This window comes from Phacochoerus africanus, chromosome 4 (assembly GCF_016906955.1).
Source record: "Phacochoerus africanus isolate WHEZ1 chromosome 4, ROS_Pafr_v1, whole genome shotgun sequence".
Classification (NCBI taxonomy): domain Eukaryota; kingdom Metazoa; phylum Chordata; class Mammalia; order Artiodactyla; family Suidae; genus Phacochoerus; species Phacochoerus africanus.
In genome coordinates, this window is record NC_062547.1 from 101433374 (window position 1) to 101452642 (window position 19269).

The 19269-nt window shown below is 35.1% G+C and overlaps 1 protein-coding gene across 2 annotated transcripts in view; it reads left to right on the top strand.

Moving 5' to 3' along the window:
* The window catches only part of SLF1 (SMC5-SMC6 complex localization factor 1), an 82902-nt gene that overhangs the window by 44970 nt on the left and 18663 nt on the right, over positions 1 to 19269 (top strand). For both annotated transcript variants that reach the window (XM_047778301.1, XM_047778302.1), the window contains exons 8-14: positions 756 to 893; positions 2295 to 2417; positions 4353 to 4406; positions 5392 to 5550; positions 6331 to 6494; positions 15503 to 15634; positions 16219 to 16384. In XM_047778301.1, coding sequence (XP_047634257.1) covers positions 756 to 893; positions 2295 to 2417; positions 4353 to 4406; positions 5392 to 5550; positions 6331 to 6494; positions 15503 to 15634; positions 16219 to 16384 — 936 coding nt within the window. The remainder of the gene's footprint in view (positions 1 to 755; positions 894 to 2294; positions 2418 to 4352; positions 4407 to 5391; positions 5551 to 6330; positions 6495 to 15502; positions 15635 to 16218; positions 16385 to 19269) is intronic.

Genomic DNA, 19269 nt, shown 5'->3' on the forward strand with positions numbered 1-19269 from the left:
AAGTTATTTCTTCTGAATTATATGTTTTATGTATAAATGTTTATTAAGCTTTTATGTACAATTTTTGGAAGAATGCAAAAATGAGTGCTGTGTACCCACTAGCTAGTTTAAGAAATAGAGCAGTCCCAGTTTTTTAAGACTATATCCCCTTGGCTTCCTATTACCCAGAGGTGAGCTCTGTTAGAATTTGTTTTAATTATTGTTTTTCATTTGACCAGCATTGTATGTATCCCTAACAATATATTTAGTTTTGCCTGTTAATAAACTTTTTGTAGTTTGTGGTAATTACAGACTTCATTCAGTGACTTTAGTTTTTGCTGGCATATATATAATGTTTCATTGTTTCACAATTTTATCTTTTATCTATTTTACTATTGATAAGTATTTGAGTTTGTTGGTTTATGTTTGATGGATTTGTTGGTTTTTGCAGTTATGAACAGTTCTGCCATGAACAGTATGAACATTTTCTTACATGACTCTTGGTGCACATATTCAAGAGTTCCTCTAACTTAAGTATATATCCCTAGGAGAATTGCTGCATCCTAAGGACCATGCATGTTTAACTGCACTAGGAAATGACCAGCTGTTTTCCAAAATGTTTAACTAATTTATACCTACTCCAATAGTGCATGAGATTTCCTGTTGTATGTAACTCTATTTTTTTACATATTATATATCAGACTCTTCTCGAGTTATTTGGATTTTGTAACACATACATGTTGAGGTTTATTTAATTGTGGTCTAAATGTATGTAGAAGGAAACTAAGAAAAAAGATGAAGATATTCAAAGATATACTTTGAGGAAAAAACGCAAAAAAGAGAAAGAAAGAGATCCCAGGAAGGACATTGAACATAACAGAAGTACCTCAAGAAAGCACATATATAGAGATCAGGTAAAAAACTTTGTAAGCTAAGCTAAAGGGTTTTTATTTTTTCTGGTTGTTCTTCAGTATCATTATACATATCTGACTTTTGTGGTTACATGCCATATTAAATAGGATTTGCACATCTTATGAAAAGAATCTTATAGATTTGATCTGGTGTGATATTCATAATTAATAATTAACTTTGGTTCACAGTGAAAGTATTTTTGCATGCAAACACAAAGGATATTAAAACATTTTATTTTGCCTGAGAAAAACAAAAAAAGGTTTAGAAAAAAGAGGCTAAAATTCTTAAAATGAAAAATATCTTAAGACTATATATGTATGTATTTTGGGTAATATATTCTAATTTGAATTTTAGTTTGGTTGGTTTTTGGGGGGAGGGGTTTGTTCTGATTTTTTGGGGCCATAGTGTACAGCAGCTTGATATGGGATCTCAGTTCCCAGGGATTGAACCCAGGCCAAAATCCCAATCCCTAGACCACTAGGGAACTCCCTGAATTTTTGTTTTATCCTTCTCTTCCCTGATGTAGTACAAACTATTAATAAAAATGTAGAATGTCTTTTAAATAGATTCCTTCTTGAGTTAATTTTTCTAGAGTGTAACTTTTACACTATGGACCATAGAATGGAAAGTTCACTTGTGGCGTAGCTGGTTAAGGATCCAGCATTGCTGCAAATGTAATAGGGTTTGATCCCTGTCCTGGGAACTCCACATGCTGCAGGTGCAACCACCAAAAAAAAAAAAAAAAAAAGCTACAGCATGTTTATATACATATATTCAGAAAGATCTTAAGAAAAATGATAAAGGTAAATAAATAGTCATGTTTTATGGGAATATGGCAACAAAATAAGAGAGAAAGCGGTTCCAGGAAAGATTTGGAACAGGTTAACATGAAAACTATTTAAGAAGGTACACATGGGAGGGAGTTCCTGTCGTGGCCCAGTGGTTAACGAGATCCGACTAGGAACCATGGGGTTGCGGGATCAATCCCTGGCCTGGCTCGGTAGGTTAAGGATCTGATGTTGCTGTGAGCTGTGGTGTAGGTCGCAGACGCGGCTCAGATCTGGCGTTGCTGTGGCCGTGGTGTAGGCTGGTGGCTACAGCTCCAATTAGACCCCTAGCCTGGGAACCTCCATATGCTGCAGGAGCGGCCCTAGAAAAGGCAAAAAGACCAAAAAAAAAAAAAAAGAAGGTACCCATGTAAATATCAAGTAAAACTTTCAACATTTGATTTTTAATTTTTTGAAGTTTCTTTGTGTAATCTTTATATAATGTAATTGTAAGAATCTTTGCTGTGGTTAACATGACATGAATGAGTTGTTCTTACATTGTACTGTGAAACTTAACTCAATTTGTGTTGATATTCTCTTTATTACATTGTCTAATGTATTTTTATGTGTATGCAGAAAGAAATGAAGAACTCTGTTTTTGCTGATCAGACCAAAGAATCAAAAACCAAGGATATCAGGACAGATGTGAATATTGTTGAAGTAAAAAATGCCTTAAGGAAACACATATATAGAGCTCAGGTACAACTCGACATTCTAAAATTTTTGTAGTTTTCTGTCCTTCTGCATTAGTAATAATAATGTGTAATAGTAAAATGACTCATTATGTTTGTCTTAAAATCATTTTCTTAGTTCATTACTTTTTAACAAATAGTAGTGTATTTGGACTTTTAGTAAATTCTTTGCTATTTATACCTTGATGATGTCATGCATAAATTATTTGTTTACAAACTAGTGTAACTTGTTGCTGGATGCTTGCCAGCCTGCTATTGGAGGATGAGGGCTGGAGGATCTGTGTTTCACTTGTCCTGGTTCAGCCTCAGTCTGAGGCTGGTGGCTACAGCTCCAATTAGCCTTGGGTTTGGGGGAAGGGCTTTCTCAGTTTTTTACCCTCCCCCCAGTAATAGGGACTCTATTGATCTGGGATCACCATCTCTTCAGGGGTGAAGATTTTTTTTTTCTTATTCCTTTATCCAGCAGGTTATGAGTTTTCAGCTGTGTCCTAAGGGTGACAGTGTTTGCTGCCTTTCCCATGGCAGTTGCTGTTCACCTCCTCCCGGCCTCCCAATGAAGGAAACTCTTTAGTCTCCTACCCTGCCTCCTTTCATTAACATTAGTACCCCCTGAGGTCTATGGAGAAAATCATGCCATTGTGTACAAACTACCTCTGTGTCATTGATTCTGGATTCCCAAGGGTTCTGTTCTCTCATACTGGCCCACACTTGGCCTTCAGTGGTGAAAATTAAACTGAAATTTTCTTACAAACTGTAATGGAATCCTTCTTTTCCTACCATGATGTCTCAGATAAATCAGTCCTCATGTTCAATGTCCTTGGAGGCTCCTGTATTTCTTCATATTTATGTTTAGTTGGTTGCACTAAGAACTCTGTTATCTGATGGGTTCAAGTAAAATTATGATTTCATAGATGTTCCAGCTTTTTCTTATTTTTAACATGGGGATGTCTCTCTCCATCCTAAGTGGAATCCAAAGCTCTATCATTGTTTTAATTTGTATTTCTTCTCTTAGTAGAAAATTTGAGCATATTTTATGCCTTCACTTAGCATTTGTGTATTTCTTCCTCTGCCAATTGCTTGTTCATATTATTTTCTTTATTTTTCCATTAGGTTGTTTTATACCACTGTTCCTAGAACTCTTTATGTAATCAGAGTTTCTATGTTTGTTGCAAGTATTTTTCCAGTATACTCTTAAAAACAAATACAATTATAGGTATTTGACAACAATAGGGGAAAATTTAACATGTTATTATATACAAAATGATTACATTATTTTCTCCTATGGAGTTTTATACAGAATCCATGCACTCTCACTCTCTTGCTCACTCGTGCTCTCTCTCTCTCTCTATACACACACACACACACACACACACACACACACACACACACACACGTTTTTTTTGGTTTTTTTGGCCATGCCTGTAGCATGTGGATGTTCCCAGGCTAGGGATTATATCAGAGCTGCAGCTTCAGGCCTATACCACAATACCAGATCTGAGCTGCATTTGCAAGCTACACTGCAGCTTGGGACAATGTCAGATCCTTAACCCACTGAGAAAGGCCAGGGGTCGAACCTGCATCCTCACAGACACTGTGTTGGATTCTTAACCCGCTGAGCCACGATAGCAACTCCCTTCATTTATATTTCTAATTATTAAAATACTAAGGACAATGGATATCTTCAGATCTTCAAAGTGAATATGACTTTACCTCTTACTTTAATTTAGAAAGAAAAAATAGAGATTATACACATGAGAGTTCCATATTCTCAAAGTGATGGAGGTCACTAGTCTGAGTAAACTTGAGAATCAAATAAATTATAGCAATTAATATCTTCCTGAATCTGTTTTGTAAGTTTGGCCAAGGTTTTATACTTTGTAAGCTGAACTGTATTTCTTGACCTTAAAATGTTTAATTTCAGTGAATGGTTTCTGTTTTGTAGGCTATACGATACAGCTGCATTAGAATAGATAAACAACCAGTATACAATGTCGAGGTAAGGGATTTGGAGTAGGGCGGTGATGGAACCAAAAAGGAATCTTTGTGTTTTATTATTTTTAATTATTTTGATATAAAGGAATGTCATCAGCAAGACAAGAGGGACCCTATCAAATTTGCAATGTAGTTTCTATAATCAGATATGAAAAACGAAAATGGTATTCTATCAAACTCAAAAAAATGCTTATACAGTAATAAAAATTGATAGCAATAATTTTAAAAACTTACTTTATCATATCATAGGTGAACTGTGTATCACTGTTTATACACTTCAGTGCTTTTCATAATTACAACTTCAAAATTACATTTTCAGTGCAGTATTTACAAAAGTATGTTATTTTCTTTATATTATTATTCATCCCTTTAGAATGTTTTTACACTTTGTAGTCTTTCAGAATATTCTTGATTCTCAGTTCAAAGTAGTCACTTTTATTGAAAATATTTTAACCAAGGGGGATGTAGTTTGTGTAACTCTTAGTTATATTAATGTGCATCCTTAGAGTTATTTTATGATTCTATAGCAAAGGTCAATTTGCACATACTGATTGTGCTTGATAACATCTTAATATTTAGTATATTTTAATAGGCATACTTTGCTTATGTTTAAATTAAAAAAAAATAATAATTTTGCATCTAAATTAGAACTGTGTATAGTTGTACCTCCAGCTGAAGTCTCCTCATTAGCAGCCAGAGTTTGAAAATGGCTTTTAAAGTTTCTTTTTTAGAGGCAGTATTTCCCTTTACTTTTTAAGGCAACAAATGATAAATACAACAAGTAGTAATGTGTATGTTTTTTAGTGTTTTGTAGTTGTAAAATATGTTCATGTAAATCCTTTTGAACCATGTAACAACCCTATGAAGTAGTAAGGGCAGGGATTGTTCATTTTACTGAAGAGGAAATTAAGGCTCTTTACTAATTCAAGATTTCATCCCAGAATTTTATCTTCTTGCTTCTTTGAATCATAGAATCTTTCCTTTCTCAGGTTAAAAATGCTGAATTTCCCAGAGGTGTATTGAATTTAATTGAAAGCCTCATAGAAGGACAATTTTTTAAAGAAGCAATTGAGGAACTTTCCTCTTTGCAAGCACATTATATCCCTCCTGTATGCCTTCTTCATGCTCTTCTAGAAAACATTCTACAGGTAAGGGCATTATTAAGGGTTTATAATCTTTCAAAGTATGTTAAAAATGAACATTTTCCTATTTGTAAGTTTCTAGCTTATTTTCTCTTTTCAGTATCCCTTCCTCTAATTTTAATAGGAAATGCAGTAGCCATGTATTACCTTTCTTATTTTTAAGCTAGATATTACTCTGAGTGCTTTAACTTAATATTTTTTCAGAGGCAGTAAAGTATCTAATGTAAAAATCAGACTACAAGGATCTAGAATGTCATTTAGTAAATTACCCATTTAGTACATTGGTAAAAATCATTTTTACTCATCATATATATAGACAATGAGCAAACTCATTAAACCTTAAAAACCTATAGGTACAGCTTTTTAAGGTAGCTTTCTAATCATATTCTTCATCAAGATGCAAATTTGAAGAAACAACCAGTTTAAGCTGTGGTGGGTTAATATTGGTGATAAGGTTACAGGTAAAGTTTCTTCCCTTTGGTTTACTTCAAGTCACATTTGGAAACTCTTTATCTCACTATAATCATGAGAAGTAACATGGACATTTCATATATTAGTTCCAGTAGCTAGGATTACCTAATATGTGGATACACACTTAGAGCATGCCTCTCAGTTGCAGTAATTAATTAGCTAAATATGACCATTCCATCTCTTCTCCTTTGTCCAAACACATATATCTGCCCAGAAAAGTTAGGTCTGGGTTATTATAATTTTAGAGTGAATTAGCTGGTAAAACTGTACATTTAGCTATAGCATTTTATTTGTTTGTTTATTTTTAAATAATAGGATAACATAGATACATTTTCTGGTCGATACTTTGATATATTGTCAGCTCTTCTTCACCTCCACCCTCCTTGGAAGTCCCCAGCTATGTCAAGATATTACTTAGAATTGTTTCAGTGTCCAGCTTGTATGAAAGGGGCATGGTCTCTAATAGAAGTGCTTATCAGGTAAGGAATTGTGAGGATGCTAAATTTTGTATAGTTGTTGTTTTGCTGTATATTAGATACTGATATAAGAAGTACATTTATTTTTAGAAAAGTTTTTCTGTCTGTGTAGTATGTTTGTGCATTGTATTTACTGAGAAAGCCAAGTCTAAATTGGTCATATTTATAAATCAGTTTATTAAAAAAACAAATGTGTAATGAATATATGAAATGAACTCATGGGAAAGCCAAATCTTTATTCATTTTTATTCTTTAACAAAATAAGTTTGCACATTGTTTTGAAAATTAAGAAAATTTATTGGCTATGAATATCATTGTCAAGTTTTCATCATCAAAAGTATAAACATTTTTAACTTCGTACAGTATCTGTTTTAGTGTTTCTGTTACATTTTTTCAGCTATAAATTTGAATTTTGTAACTGAACTTAATGAACTTAATGTTTCCTAAATATGTCATCTCTCCTGCTTCTACACAAGCTATCATCTGCCTAGATCCTTCCTTTGTCTTCCATTCGTTGATCTCCTCAGAGATCTCCCTATTTCTGCTTCTTTCTCTCAACAAAATTAATCATTTTCCCTGTCTTTGACAGTTTTCTATATCTTGATAGTCCTTTTTTGTTTGAGAAAACAAAAAAGAAAACAAAACTTCCTTTTATCCAAAAGTTCAGTTTTAGGGAGAGTTTATACTAGCAAGAGAAAGAATACTTGACTAGCCAAAGGCTAGATCTTTGGTTACCTCTTTGAGATCATAATGATTTATGTACCATCTTGGTTGTGTTCTATTAGAAGCAAGCTAATCATTTATTTATTCTTTCAGAAAATATTTATTGAGAAGTTAACTGGGACCCAGGCACTGTGCTATGTTTTAGTGATTAAACAGATAATAATAATTCCTACATTTTTGAAAGTGACTGAGATGTTAACACAATTCTCACATTGTACTAGCCTAGTGTAGGTTGTAAGGATATATAGTTTCTGTAGCTGGCACTCTTCCTGGTTTCCAAATCTGTTTCTTCCTTTGCTGTCATTGCCTTTATTTAAAAGCCCTTATTGCTTCTTATGTAAATTGTTGCAATGCCTGCCTTACTGATCTTTTTCTTTCATATTTTATTGAAGTTGATTTACAGAGTTGTGACAATTTCTAGTGTATAGCAAAGTCACCCAGTCTTATATGTATATATAAAATTTTTCTTACATTGTCTTCCATCATGGTCTACCCTGAGAGATTGCATGTAGCTGTACAATCGAGCCTCATTGCTCATCCTGTCTAAATGTAGTAGTTTGCATCTACTAACCCCAAATTCCCAGTCCATCCCACTCCCTCCCTCCTACCCCTTGGTAACCACAAGTCTGTTTTCTTTGTTCTGTGAGTCTGTTCCTGTTTTATAGGTAGGTTCATTTGTGCCATATTTTAGATTCCACGTATAAGTGGTACCAAGTGGTATTTGTCTTTTTCTTTCTGACGTGCTTCCCTTAGTATGATAATCTCTAGTTGCATCTTTGTTGCTATAAATCCTGCTTTACTGATCTTGACTCTCCTTTTTTCCTTTATCTTCCAAAGAACCCCAGTATGCTCTTTGCATTTCCAAAATGAAAGTCTTTTGTTAACACAGATATCACCTTTAGAAGACATTTTAAATTTCTTAGCAGAATTCATAAGATTCTTCATGATTTAGTCTCTCTATATTTTTCCATTCTCATCTTAATAATTTTCCCAAATGTCCCCAATGGCTGACATTTTTCATTTCCTATCCCTTTGTTTTTATGTTTTCTTTGCCTAGAAATACCTCCATTCCTGCCACCCTATAAATATCTGTGAACTACTAATTATCCTTTAAAATTCAAGTCAGATACTACTTCCTATCTCTTGCCCTTCATTTGATTTGTCACTTTCAAAATTTATTTTTAATGTGATAACATTGGTTTGTAATATTATATAAATTTTATATGTACAATGTATTTCCACTTCTGTATACCCTACAGTGTGCTCACCACCAAATATTTAATTTCCATCTATCACTGTACATTTGATCCCCTTCTTTCCACGCATCCCCATCCCTTCCTCTCTGGTAACTACTCTATTCATATTGATGTATTTGTTTTGGTTTGATCTGGTTTGCTCATTTATTTTGTTGGGGTTTTTGTTGTTGTTTATTTTTTATAATCTTCCTAAGAGTAAAATCATTTGGTATTTTGTCTTTCCCCATCTGAGTTACTTCACTTAATATTCTCAATGTCCATCCATTTTGCCATAGAAGGCAAGATCTTATCTTTTTTATGGCTGAGTAGTATTCTGTTGTGTTTGTGTGGTTATGTGTGTGTATATATACACAATAGAATACTGCTCAGTCATGCATGCACATACACACACACACACATTAGGGTGCTCCTCAGCCACATCTTTATTCATTCATCTGCTATCAGGCACTTAAAGTAGTTTCCATTTTGGCTAGGGTAAATAAAGCTGTGATAAACATAAAGGTATATTTACCTTTTTAAATTAGTGTTTTCATATTCTCTGGATAAATACCCACAAGTGGGCTAGCTGAATCTAATAGTAGTTTTGTTTTTAATTTTTTGATGAATCTCAATACTCTTTGCCATAGTGGCTATACCAATTTACATTCCCACCAACAGTATAAACTTCAAAGAGCAGGTGATCCATGTTAAAAATCTCCCTTCTCAGTGCTTATAATGTCTGGAACATAAGTGCTTAATAAATGTATGGATGACTTAATTGATGCTGCAGGAGATGGAATTCAAACAGCTTAAAAGGACTTTTTTTAATAAATGGAGATACCTAGATTTAATGACAAAATAATTGGATCCATTGAGAGTCTGGGAGAAGGTGCTGAAGGAAATAGTAGGAATCTCGATGAGCTGGGTGATTATTAGTCTACCTTTGAATGTATTTTTGAATGTTGCCTTGTGTATGTTTTTTAAAAAAAGAAAAAAGTTACTGTGGTATCCCTTTCTGGCAGTTTTCAGATAAATTATATATATGGTTATGGAGAATTTATTAGATTTGAGTATTAAGTGCATTATTAAATTTAACCTTTCTAATCTGAGAATGCAGTATTCAGAAAAGATGGGGAAGGTGGAGATAGGGGTACAAAGTTATAAGTACATTTTTGATATAATTAATAATAAAATTGGAAGAATAGTGTAATAAATACTGTTGCCTAGATTCTCCCTCTGTCTTAGTCCTAGAGTTCTGAGCAATCTTAGGTTCTCTTTTAAAAAGAAATACTATAGAACTGTGCTGTCCAACCCAGTAGCCACTAGCCACATGTGTCTATATTTAAACTTAATTAAGATTAAATAATTAAAGCCTTAGCTGCACAAGCCACATTTTAGGTGTGGTCAGTAGAACATATCCATCATGACAGAAAGTTCTCTTGTACAGGACTGCTGTAGATGATGGAAAGGAAACAAATACTGAATTTTTAAAACAAAAAATAGCCATAAATAACCTTCATTTTACTAAATACTAAGAAAGAAAATAAATCTTGAGTAAGAGGATGATTACAGAGAATATTAAAAATTGAGAGTCATCTGAATCAAAAGGGTGGAATGAAATTCATAATTTTTGTTCTTTTTCAGTGCAGTAAAGAGTACAAAGAGATAAAACAAGATGGCTGTTAAAAATTACAGTCATTGAAAAAGAGAAAAATCTGTATTTTTTTAATTACTCAATGAATTTATTACATTCGTAGTTATACAATGATCATCACAATCCAATTTTATAGCATTTCCATCCCACAACCCCAGCACAACCCCTACCCCCCAAACTCTCTCCTTTGGAGACCATAAGATTTTCAGAGTCTGTGAGTCAGGATCTCTTCAGCAAAGAAGTTCATTGTGTCCTTTTTTCAGATTCCATATGTAAGTGATAGCATTTGATGTTGGTGTCTCATTGTCTGCCTGACTTCACTTAGCATGATAATTTCTAGGACCATCCATGTTGCTAAAAATGCCGGTATTTCATGCCTTTTAATGGCTGAGTAATATTCCATTGTGTATGTATACCACATCTTCTTGATCCACTCCTCTGTCGATGGACGTTTAGGTTGTTTCCATGTCTTGACTATTGAAAATAGTGCTGCAATGAACATTGGAGTACATGTGTCTTTGCGAGTCGTGGTTTTCTCTAGATAGATGCCCAGGAGTGGGATTGCTGGATCAAATGGTAAATCTATTTTTAGTTTTCTGAGGAGTCTCCATACTGCTTTCCACAGTGGTTGCACCATTTACAATCCCACCAACAGTGTGAAAGGGTTCCTTTATCTCCACACCCTCTCCAGCACTTATTGTTTGTAGACTTTTGGATGATGGCCATTCTGGCTGGTGTAAGGTGGTACCTCAGAGTGGTTTTGATTTGCTTTTCTCTAATAATGAGTGATGCTGAACATCTTTTCATGTGTTTTTTGGCCATCCTTATGTCTTCTTTGGAGAACTGTCTGTTTAGATCTTCTGCCCATTTTTCGATGGGGTTGTTTGTTTTTTTTGGTATGGAGCTGCAGAAGGTGTTTATAAATTTTGGAGATTAGTCCCTTGTCAGATGATTCTTTTGCAAAGATTTTCTCCCATTCTGTGGGTTGTCTTTTCGTTTTGTTTAGGGTTTCCTTTGCTGTGCAGAAACGTTTAAGTTTAATTACATCCCATTTGTTTATTTTTGTTTTTACTGTCATTACTCTAAGAGGTGGATCTGAGAAGATGTTGCTGTCATTTATGTCAGAGAGTGTTTGGCCTATGTTTTCCTCTAAGAGTTTTAGAGTGTCTGGTCTTATATCTAGGTCTTTAATCCATTTGGAGTTTATTTTTGTGTATGATGTTAGGGAGTGTTCTAATAAATCTGTATTATAAAAGAAAAATCAACTGTCATGAGTTGTTTAACAGGGTTTAATTTTTTTTCCATTTTTTAAAGTTTTATTGCAGTATAGATGATTTATAAATTGGGATGATTTCTGCTGTACAACAAAGTGATTCAGTTACACAAATATAAACTTCCATTCTTTGTCAGATTCTTTTTCCATATAGGTTATCACAGAATATTGGGTGGAGTTCCCTGTGCTAAACAGAATGTCCCCATTGGCCATTCTGTATACCACAGTGTGCATACACCAACCTCACATCCCCAGTTCATCCCTCCTTCTACAGCCATCTGTCCCCCTTTGGTAACCATAGTTTATTTACAAAGTCTGTGAGGCTGTTCCTGTTCTGCAGTAAGTTCATTTGTATCTTTTTTTAGATGCCACGTGTAAGTGATATATGTTTGTTTTTCTGCCACATGTAAATGATATATGATGTTTGTTTTTCACTCTCTAACTTCACTTAGTATGATAATCTGAATCCATCCATGTTGCTGCAAATGGCATTATTTTACTCTTTGTTATGACTGAGTAATATTCCATTGTATACATGTACCACATCTTCTTTATACAGCGTATATATGGGTCTTGTTTTGTATCCATTTGGCCAGTCTACATCTTTTGATTGGAGCAGTTAGTACATTTACATTTAATTTATTGATATGTATGTTCTTATTGCTGTTTTATTAATTGTTTTGGGTTTATTCTTGTTCTTTTTTCTTCCCTTCTTTTGTTCTCTTGTGGTTTGACGACTGTCTTTAGTGTTGTGTTTGAATCGCTTTTTTCTTATTTGTGTGTGTCTCTATTGTAGATTTTTGCTTTGCAGTTACCAAAGGTTTTGGTATAGGAGTCTATATATAGAGAGAGAGAGTGATATAGACTCATTTCTAGCTATCTATATATAGATATATACACTAGATTTTTTTAAGTTGGCCCATCTCTTAATTGCAAATGCATTTCCAGGATCCTGCATTTGTCCCTTCCTCTTATCACACTTGCTGGTTTTGGTATCATATTTGTGTGTGTATGATTTCCTACCTTTAATGTATGTGTGCCTTTACTGGTGAGCCTTCTCATTTGTAATTTTCTTGTTTCTAATTGTGGTCTTTTCTTTCCCTCCTAGAGAAGTTCGTTTACTATTTGTTTTAAAGCTGGTTTGGTGGTGCTGAATTCTCTTAGCATTTGCTTGTCTGTAAACTTTTTTTTTTTTGTCTTTTTGCTATTTCTTGGGCCGCTCCCACGGCATATGGAGGTTCCCAGGCTAGGGGTCGAATCGGAGGTCTAATCCCAGGCTAGGGGTCTAATCCCACAGCAATGCGGGATCCAAGCCGCGTCTGCAACCTACACCACAGCTCACGGCAACGCCAGATCGTTAACCCACTGAGCAAGGACAGGGACCGAACCCGCAATCTCATGGTTCCTAGTCGGATTCGTTAACCACTGCGCCACGACCGGAACTCCTTGTCTGTAAACTTTTGATTTCTCCTTCAAATCTAAATGAAAGCCTTTCTGTGTAGAGTATTCTTGTTTGGAGGTTTTTTCCTTTCATTACTTTAAATATATTGTGCCATTCCCTTCTGGCCTGCAGGGTTTCTGCTGAAAAATCAGATGATAATCTTATTAGGGTTATCTTGTGTTTTGTTTGTTTTATCTAGCTGCTTTCAGTATTTGCTCTTTGTCTTTAATGTTGGTCAGTTTGATTATTATGTCTCAGGATGTTTCTCCCTCAATTTTATTCTATATGGTATTCTTTGTGTTTCCTGGATTTGATTAAGTGATTCCTTTTCCATGTTAAGGAAGTTTTCACCTATTTTCTCTACAAGTATTTTCTCTGTTTTTTTCTCTTTCTCTTTTTCTGGCATCCCTATAATGTGAATGTTGGTACATTTAAAGTTGTCTCCCAGTTCTCCTGGACTGTCCTCAATTCTTTCCATTCTTTTTTCCTTATTCTGTTCCACGTCACTGATTTCTACCAGTCTGACTCCGGCCTCACTTTTTTGTTCTTCTGCCTCCTATATTATGCTATTGGTTCTTTCTGGTGTATTTTTTTATATCAGTTATAATGTTGACCATCTTTGCTCATTGAATCTTTGAACTCTATTCCTTTCTAATTTATAAATTTTTGCTTCTCGTTTTTTTTTTTTCCTGAGATCTTGGATCATCTTTACTAGCATTACTCTGAAGTCTTTTTTCAGATAGGTTGCTTATCTCCACTTGGCTGTTCTTCTGGGGTTTTGTCTTGTTCTTTCATCTGGCTCATATTTCTCTGACGTTTCATTTTGTATACCTTTTTGTGTGGTCTCCTCTTGCTTCTGGTGTCTGCCCCCTTCTGGTGAAGTTAGTACAGGGCCCTGTTGCAATGCTTCTTGTTAGGGGTTGGTGCCTGGCCACTGGTAGATTGAGCTGAGTCTTGTCCCTCTGGTGTGTGGGGCTTTGTCTCTGGGCATGATTAGAGGCAGCTGTGTGCCTCGGACTGTAGGCAGCCTGTTTGCTGATGAGTGGAGCTTATGTTACCATCCTATTTGTTGTTTGGCCTGAGACTTCTCAGCCCTGATGGGTGGAGCCGAATGTTTCTAAAATGGCAGCCTCCAGAGGAGCTCACACTGATTATTTTTCCTGGGACTTGGCCTCCAATGCCCTGCCACCACAGTGAGCCCCAGGCACCTCCTACTCTCCCAGGAGACCCTCTAAGACCTGCCAGTGGGCCTGATCCAGATTCTTATAGAGTCCCTGCTTTGCCCTGGGGCCTGGTGCACATGAATCCCTGTACATGCCCTCCTAAAAGTTTCCTCCAGTCCTGTAGACCTCCTGAGCACAAGCCCTATTGGCCTTCAGTGCTAGAAGCTCCAGGGGCTCCTCCTCCCAATGCCAGATTCCTAGGCATAGGAACCTGACAAGGGGCCCAAATTCTCACTCCTGTGGGAAAGCCTTTGCCATATATTTTCCAATCTGTGGCTCACCCACCCAGTGGTTATGGGATTGCTTATATCTTGAAAGCACCCCTCCTACCATCTTGATATTACCTCTTCTTTGATTTGGGTATAGGGTATCTTTTTTTTTTTGTAGCTTCCAGTCTATTTTGTTGATAGACGTTCAACATTTAGTTGTAATTTTGATGTTTTTGTGAGAGGAGATGAGCTTGGGTCCTTCTACTCTGTAATCTTGTCCCTGGTTTTTTTTTTCTTCTTTTTAGAGCTGCCCTTGCAGCATATGGAAGTTCCCAAGCTAGGGGCCTATGCCACAGCCACAGCATCACGGGATCCAGGCCATGCCTGCAACCTACACCGCAGCTCACAGCAATGCCAGATCCTTAATCCAATGTGCAAGGCCAGGGATCAAACCTGCATCCTCATGGATACTAGTCTGATTCGTTTGCGCTAAACCACAGTGGAACTCCTGCAGTCTTATCCTCTGTTAATTATCTTCAATTTCTCATGTTCCCTTGTAGTCCTATCCACATGTGATAAAGTTGGGATGGTCTTTTGCAAGATGCCATGTTGGCTCTGAATTAGTGACCAATAAATTCTTCTTATTCTCCTTTTTTGTTCTTGCCCTCTGCTGAGTCTAGTCGCACTGGCACATGGGCACCTGGTAGAGAAGCCATGCACCCAGCCCTTCATATGAGTTCCTATACTGGGGAAAGCTGCTCCCACACCTCAGGGCCGTGTGCAGAAGGGCCCACCATGCTAAATCCTGACAGGGTTTAATTTTTAAAGGAAAAAATACATTTTTTGTTGTTGTTCTTTTTTTTTTTTTTTGGCCATTTTTTGGGCCGTTCCTGCAGCATATGGAGGTTCCCAGGCTAGGGGTCTAATCGGAGCTTTTGCTGCTGGCCTATGCCAGAGCCACAGCAACGTGGGATCCGAGCCACGTTTGCAACCTCACAGCAACGCTGGATCCTTAACCCCTGAGCAAGGCCAGGGATAGAACCCGCAACCTCATGGTTCCTAGTCGGATTCATTAACCACTGAGCCACAGCAGGAACTCCAATACATTTTTAATTTGTTGAATTTGTTTATATTTTGTTGAGGCAAAGTTCATTAAAATTCCAATAATATTCTGAAAAAAAGAAATTGTTTGCTCAGAATTACTTGGTGATTTGCTTACTTGTTATATAGATTCTTGGGTTCTTGTTTTCCAGGTCTTGCCTTTTCAATGAAAGGTTTTGTCATCAAATTTCAGAAAATATTATTGGCTCTAAGGTGCTCCATCTGACACTGCTCAAATTTTTCTTCAATTTAGTTGAAAGTGAAGTGCGACATCTGAGTCAAAAGTAAGTCTTGGTCTCCAGCAAAACATTTTTCCTTGTTTATGTATTTTTCTAATACATCTAAAATATCGTTTTGTTTTCTAGTTTAATGTAGATTTATTTTTAAAAATGTATGTCTAGATTTAGTCCTTCAGTGGCAGTAGAAATTTCTCTGCTCTTTTTATGTTTCTCTAGTTCACTAGTTTTTATTTTTCACTAACTGACACATTTGGGTAGGTAAGACATTTTTATTTTTCTGAATTTATATATTTGAATTCTTTAGTCCCTATATGCCTAAGTAAAAAGCTCTACCAGGTTTTAATACTTAATAAGTTTTGGGTATGCTTTATTTTAAAACATTGAGTTGCATTACTGTCTAAACTTGTTGGTGATTATGTTGAACCAAAGCCATTTGAAAAATTGTGTCTTTATTATATATTATAATCTTTATATGTTTGGAACTTTCTATATTCAAAAATTTTTAGTTTTTTATTTTATGACAAGATGTTATACTAGTAACTATGATGATCAAATTAGAAGATATCATGCCTAACAACTGTAGTGATCAATTGGCATAATAATGTACTTTTCATTCATATTTTCATTAGGTTGTATGACTGGTCAGATTCTCAGAGTCTGAAAATAACAGGAAAAGCGATTCTTCTTGAAATCTTTTGGTCAGGAAGCGAGACCTCTGGGCTTTTGACCAAACCAGTAAATATGCTTTTGGAGTGGACTATATACTCTCACAAGGAAAAATGCAAGTCTAACGATGTAAGTAGGATTAATTTACAAGTGAATATTGGCTTTGAAAAAGTACTTCTCTGAATTACGCATTTTTTTTCTTCCCTTTATTCTTTGAATTACTTGAAAAAATTAAAATCCGAATAAACCATTGTTTTCTATTTAGTTTACCTAATTTTAAGGTAAAAGTTTCTTGGAGGCTGGTTTTTTCATTTCACATTTGGATGTAGTGCCGCATCTATATTTGGACAGTTACTTGACCATTACTGCTAAGAAATCTGTAGTTACTTATCAGTCTAGATAATTTTTTTGTCAGCATCGATGGCATGTGGAAATTCCCCTTCCAGGGATTGAATCTACACCACAATAGCAACCCAAGCCACATCAATGACAACACCATGATCCCTAACCTGTTGAGCCACCAGGGAACTCCTGTGTTTTTCTATTTCTGTACATTTCAGTTCCAAGGAATTTGTGACTTTAAAAATTGAGTGAATTCATACAACTTTTTGGTGTAGTATTAATAAAAAGTTGTTTTTAAAACTTCCTTTTTGGATGTTGAGTTATTTCCTGAACCATTTCGTCATAATTAGGTTCTGCTTGTCATTAGAAATCTAGCTTACAGTAATTTTAGTATATTATCTATGTGAAGGGTAATTGGGAAAATTAAATGTGGTAAAATACGTGAAATGCATAGCAACATACTGTTTCATGTTTTAGGTGCATTGTAAGTCACCTTTCTCCTTTTCAAATTGATCTTTGGGGGACTTTATAGTTTAATTGTTTATGTTACATCATTAATTTCCATTCGTTCTTAAAAGTTCCTTTTACTTTCTCTTCTGTGTGTTTTTGCATTTTATCATATATATATTTTTTGAAGTATAGTTGATTTCCAAAGTATTGATTTCTGCTGTATAGCAAAGTGTATTTGCAAAGTGATTGCACGCTAGTTATGGTTGACTGTGTGCCGTAAGTTTGTTTGAAAAATTATTTGTGCAAACAGTTGGTGGCAAAGACGCAGAATATCTTCCTCCAGAGAAAATTTCTGTTGCCAGATTGGAGGGTTCCTGGATAGTCCAAATGAAGTATAGGGCCATAGATACATGTAGTCTGGCTTCTGATTCATGCTTGCTTTGAGACTGAAGCCCTGCAGGATGTCAGCTATTGGGCATTAGGCCTTGGGCTATGACTTTTATACTTTTTTTTTCCTCCAGGCTCCAAAATCCTGACTTCTGTCTGTGTATCATCTCTTTCTCTGGGGTCAGCAAATGTCTTTAGGGCAGCTAGCTTTGAATGCCTCACATGGTTTTTACCTTCTCCTAGATCTTGGCTGAGCTACTCCTCATAATTTTACAGATGTTTTACATAATTTATTCATCATTTTAAGTTTTATTTTGTAAGGGAGTTTACCTGAATTACTTAGGTCTCCATTATCAGAAACAGAAGCCCTTTCTGGTTTTTAAATTCTATTAAGGGAGTGTCTGAGATATTCTTTTAAAAAATTATTTTCAGGGCTTTTTTTAACTGGCATTAAAAAAGGAAGATTGTTTCTGGGTATAATTAGACATAAACTAAAACTGATAAAATTTTTATTAATTACCATCTACCTTTTTTTTTTTTTTTTTTTTACTGTTTAGGCAATAGAATCATTAAAGATAGAAAATACTTCCTCAGTAAGGAACATTTCTTTTTTATCCATTTGATTATATAAATGGAATTGCTCATTAAGAATTGAAAATAATAAAACTGACATTTTCACAATTTTACTAAATCACCAGAGGACTACTACTACAGATAACAATTTCCTCAGAAAATACTGATGTAAATAGTAACAGATTTATATGTATTCAGCTTAAAGATTTTTGTTCAAATTTTAATAAATTTAACATTTGTGAAGCAATGTACAATAAATTGTAGCATCAGTTGAGATATAAGAACTGGTTTTAAACTTTGCAAATTAATACTTTATTTAACTTGAATTGCTTAAATTCATGTAAACTTTTTTATTGAGGTACTTTATCTGTTAGAATTCATTATTGTACTTAATTAAGCCTTTTTGGAAATTTCCAATTTCAGGAATTCCATGCATGTTCACAGACATCATTTTCTGTACTGTAAAGCATTTGTATCTTGATTTGCTTAGTTGAAGCATTTAATTTAAGTCATTAGCTAAACAGAAGTCCTCAGTTTATGCTAATATTGTTTTGTCATAATGTCAATCAGAAAGTAGTGCAGAGTGACACAGTGGCAGTGAATTTCATTGTCATAATCTGAGAAAGCTTTGGGCTTTCCTTGGCAAAGAGCAGAGGTGGGATGTGTCAAGGTTATGGAAGAGGTACACATTTTACTGAGCTTGGTGGTTAGCCCTACTTTTCTTTGTCCTTAAATGCTATTTAACCATAACCCTACAGTTTTTGGTAGAAATGAAAGCTAGTTTGTATTTAAAGATAAGGAAATTGAGGTGAAAGAGTTAACTTATTCAATGTGTCACAGCTTCTTGGGGCAAAACCCTGACTAGGGACCAAGTCTCCACGGCAGTATACTTTCTCTTATTTTACATGCCACTGTTTAGGAAGAGGTACGGTATGTATATTATATTTACATCTTTCTGCCAGAGGTATTAGAGGAGTATTTTGTCATCTCTTGTCTTGTATATTGTGGATAACCCTAATATGGCACTCAGCCAATATTCAGATTTATTTTGCAGTAGATAGTGGTCAGTTTTTGGGTGATTGCCAAGTTTATAAACTGGAGATTACTTGAATGTGTAGATAATAGAGAACTGTATTGACAGGAGATAGGCTTTAACATATTACAAGTTCTAAGGTAAATATGTCTTGTGTGCAGTCCTATCTTTCATTTCTTTATTAATTCTTAGGGTATTTGTGTTCTTTTAGCTTCCCCAAACATTTCAA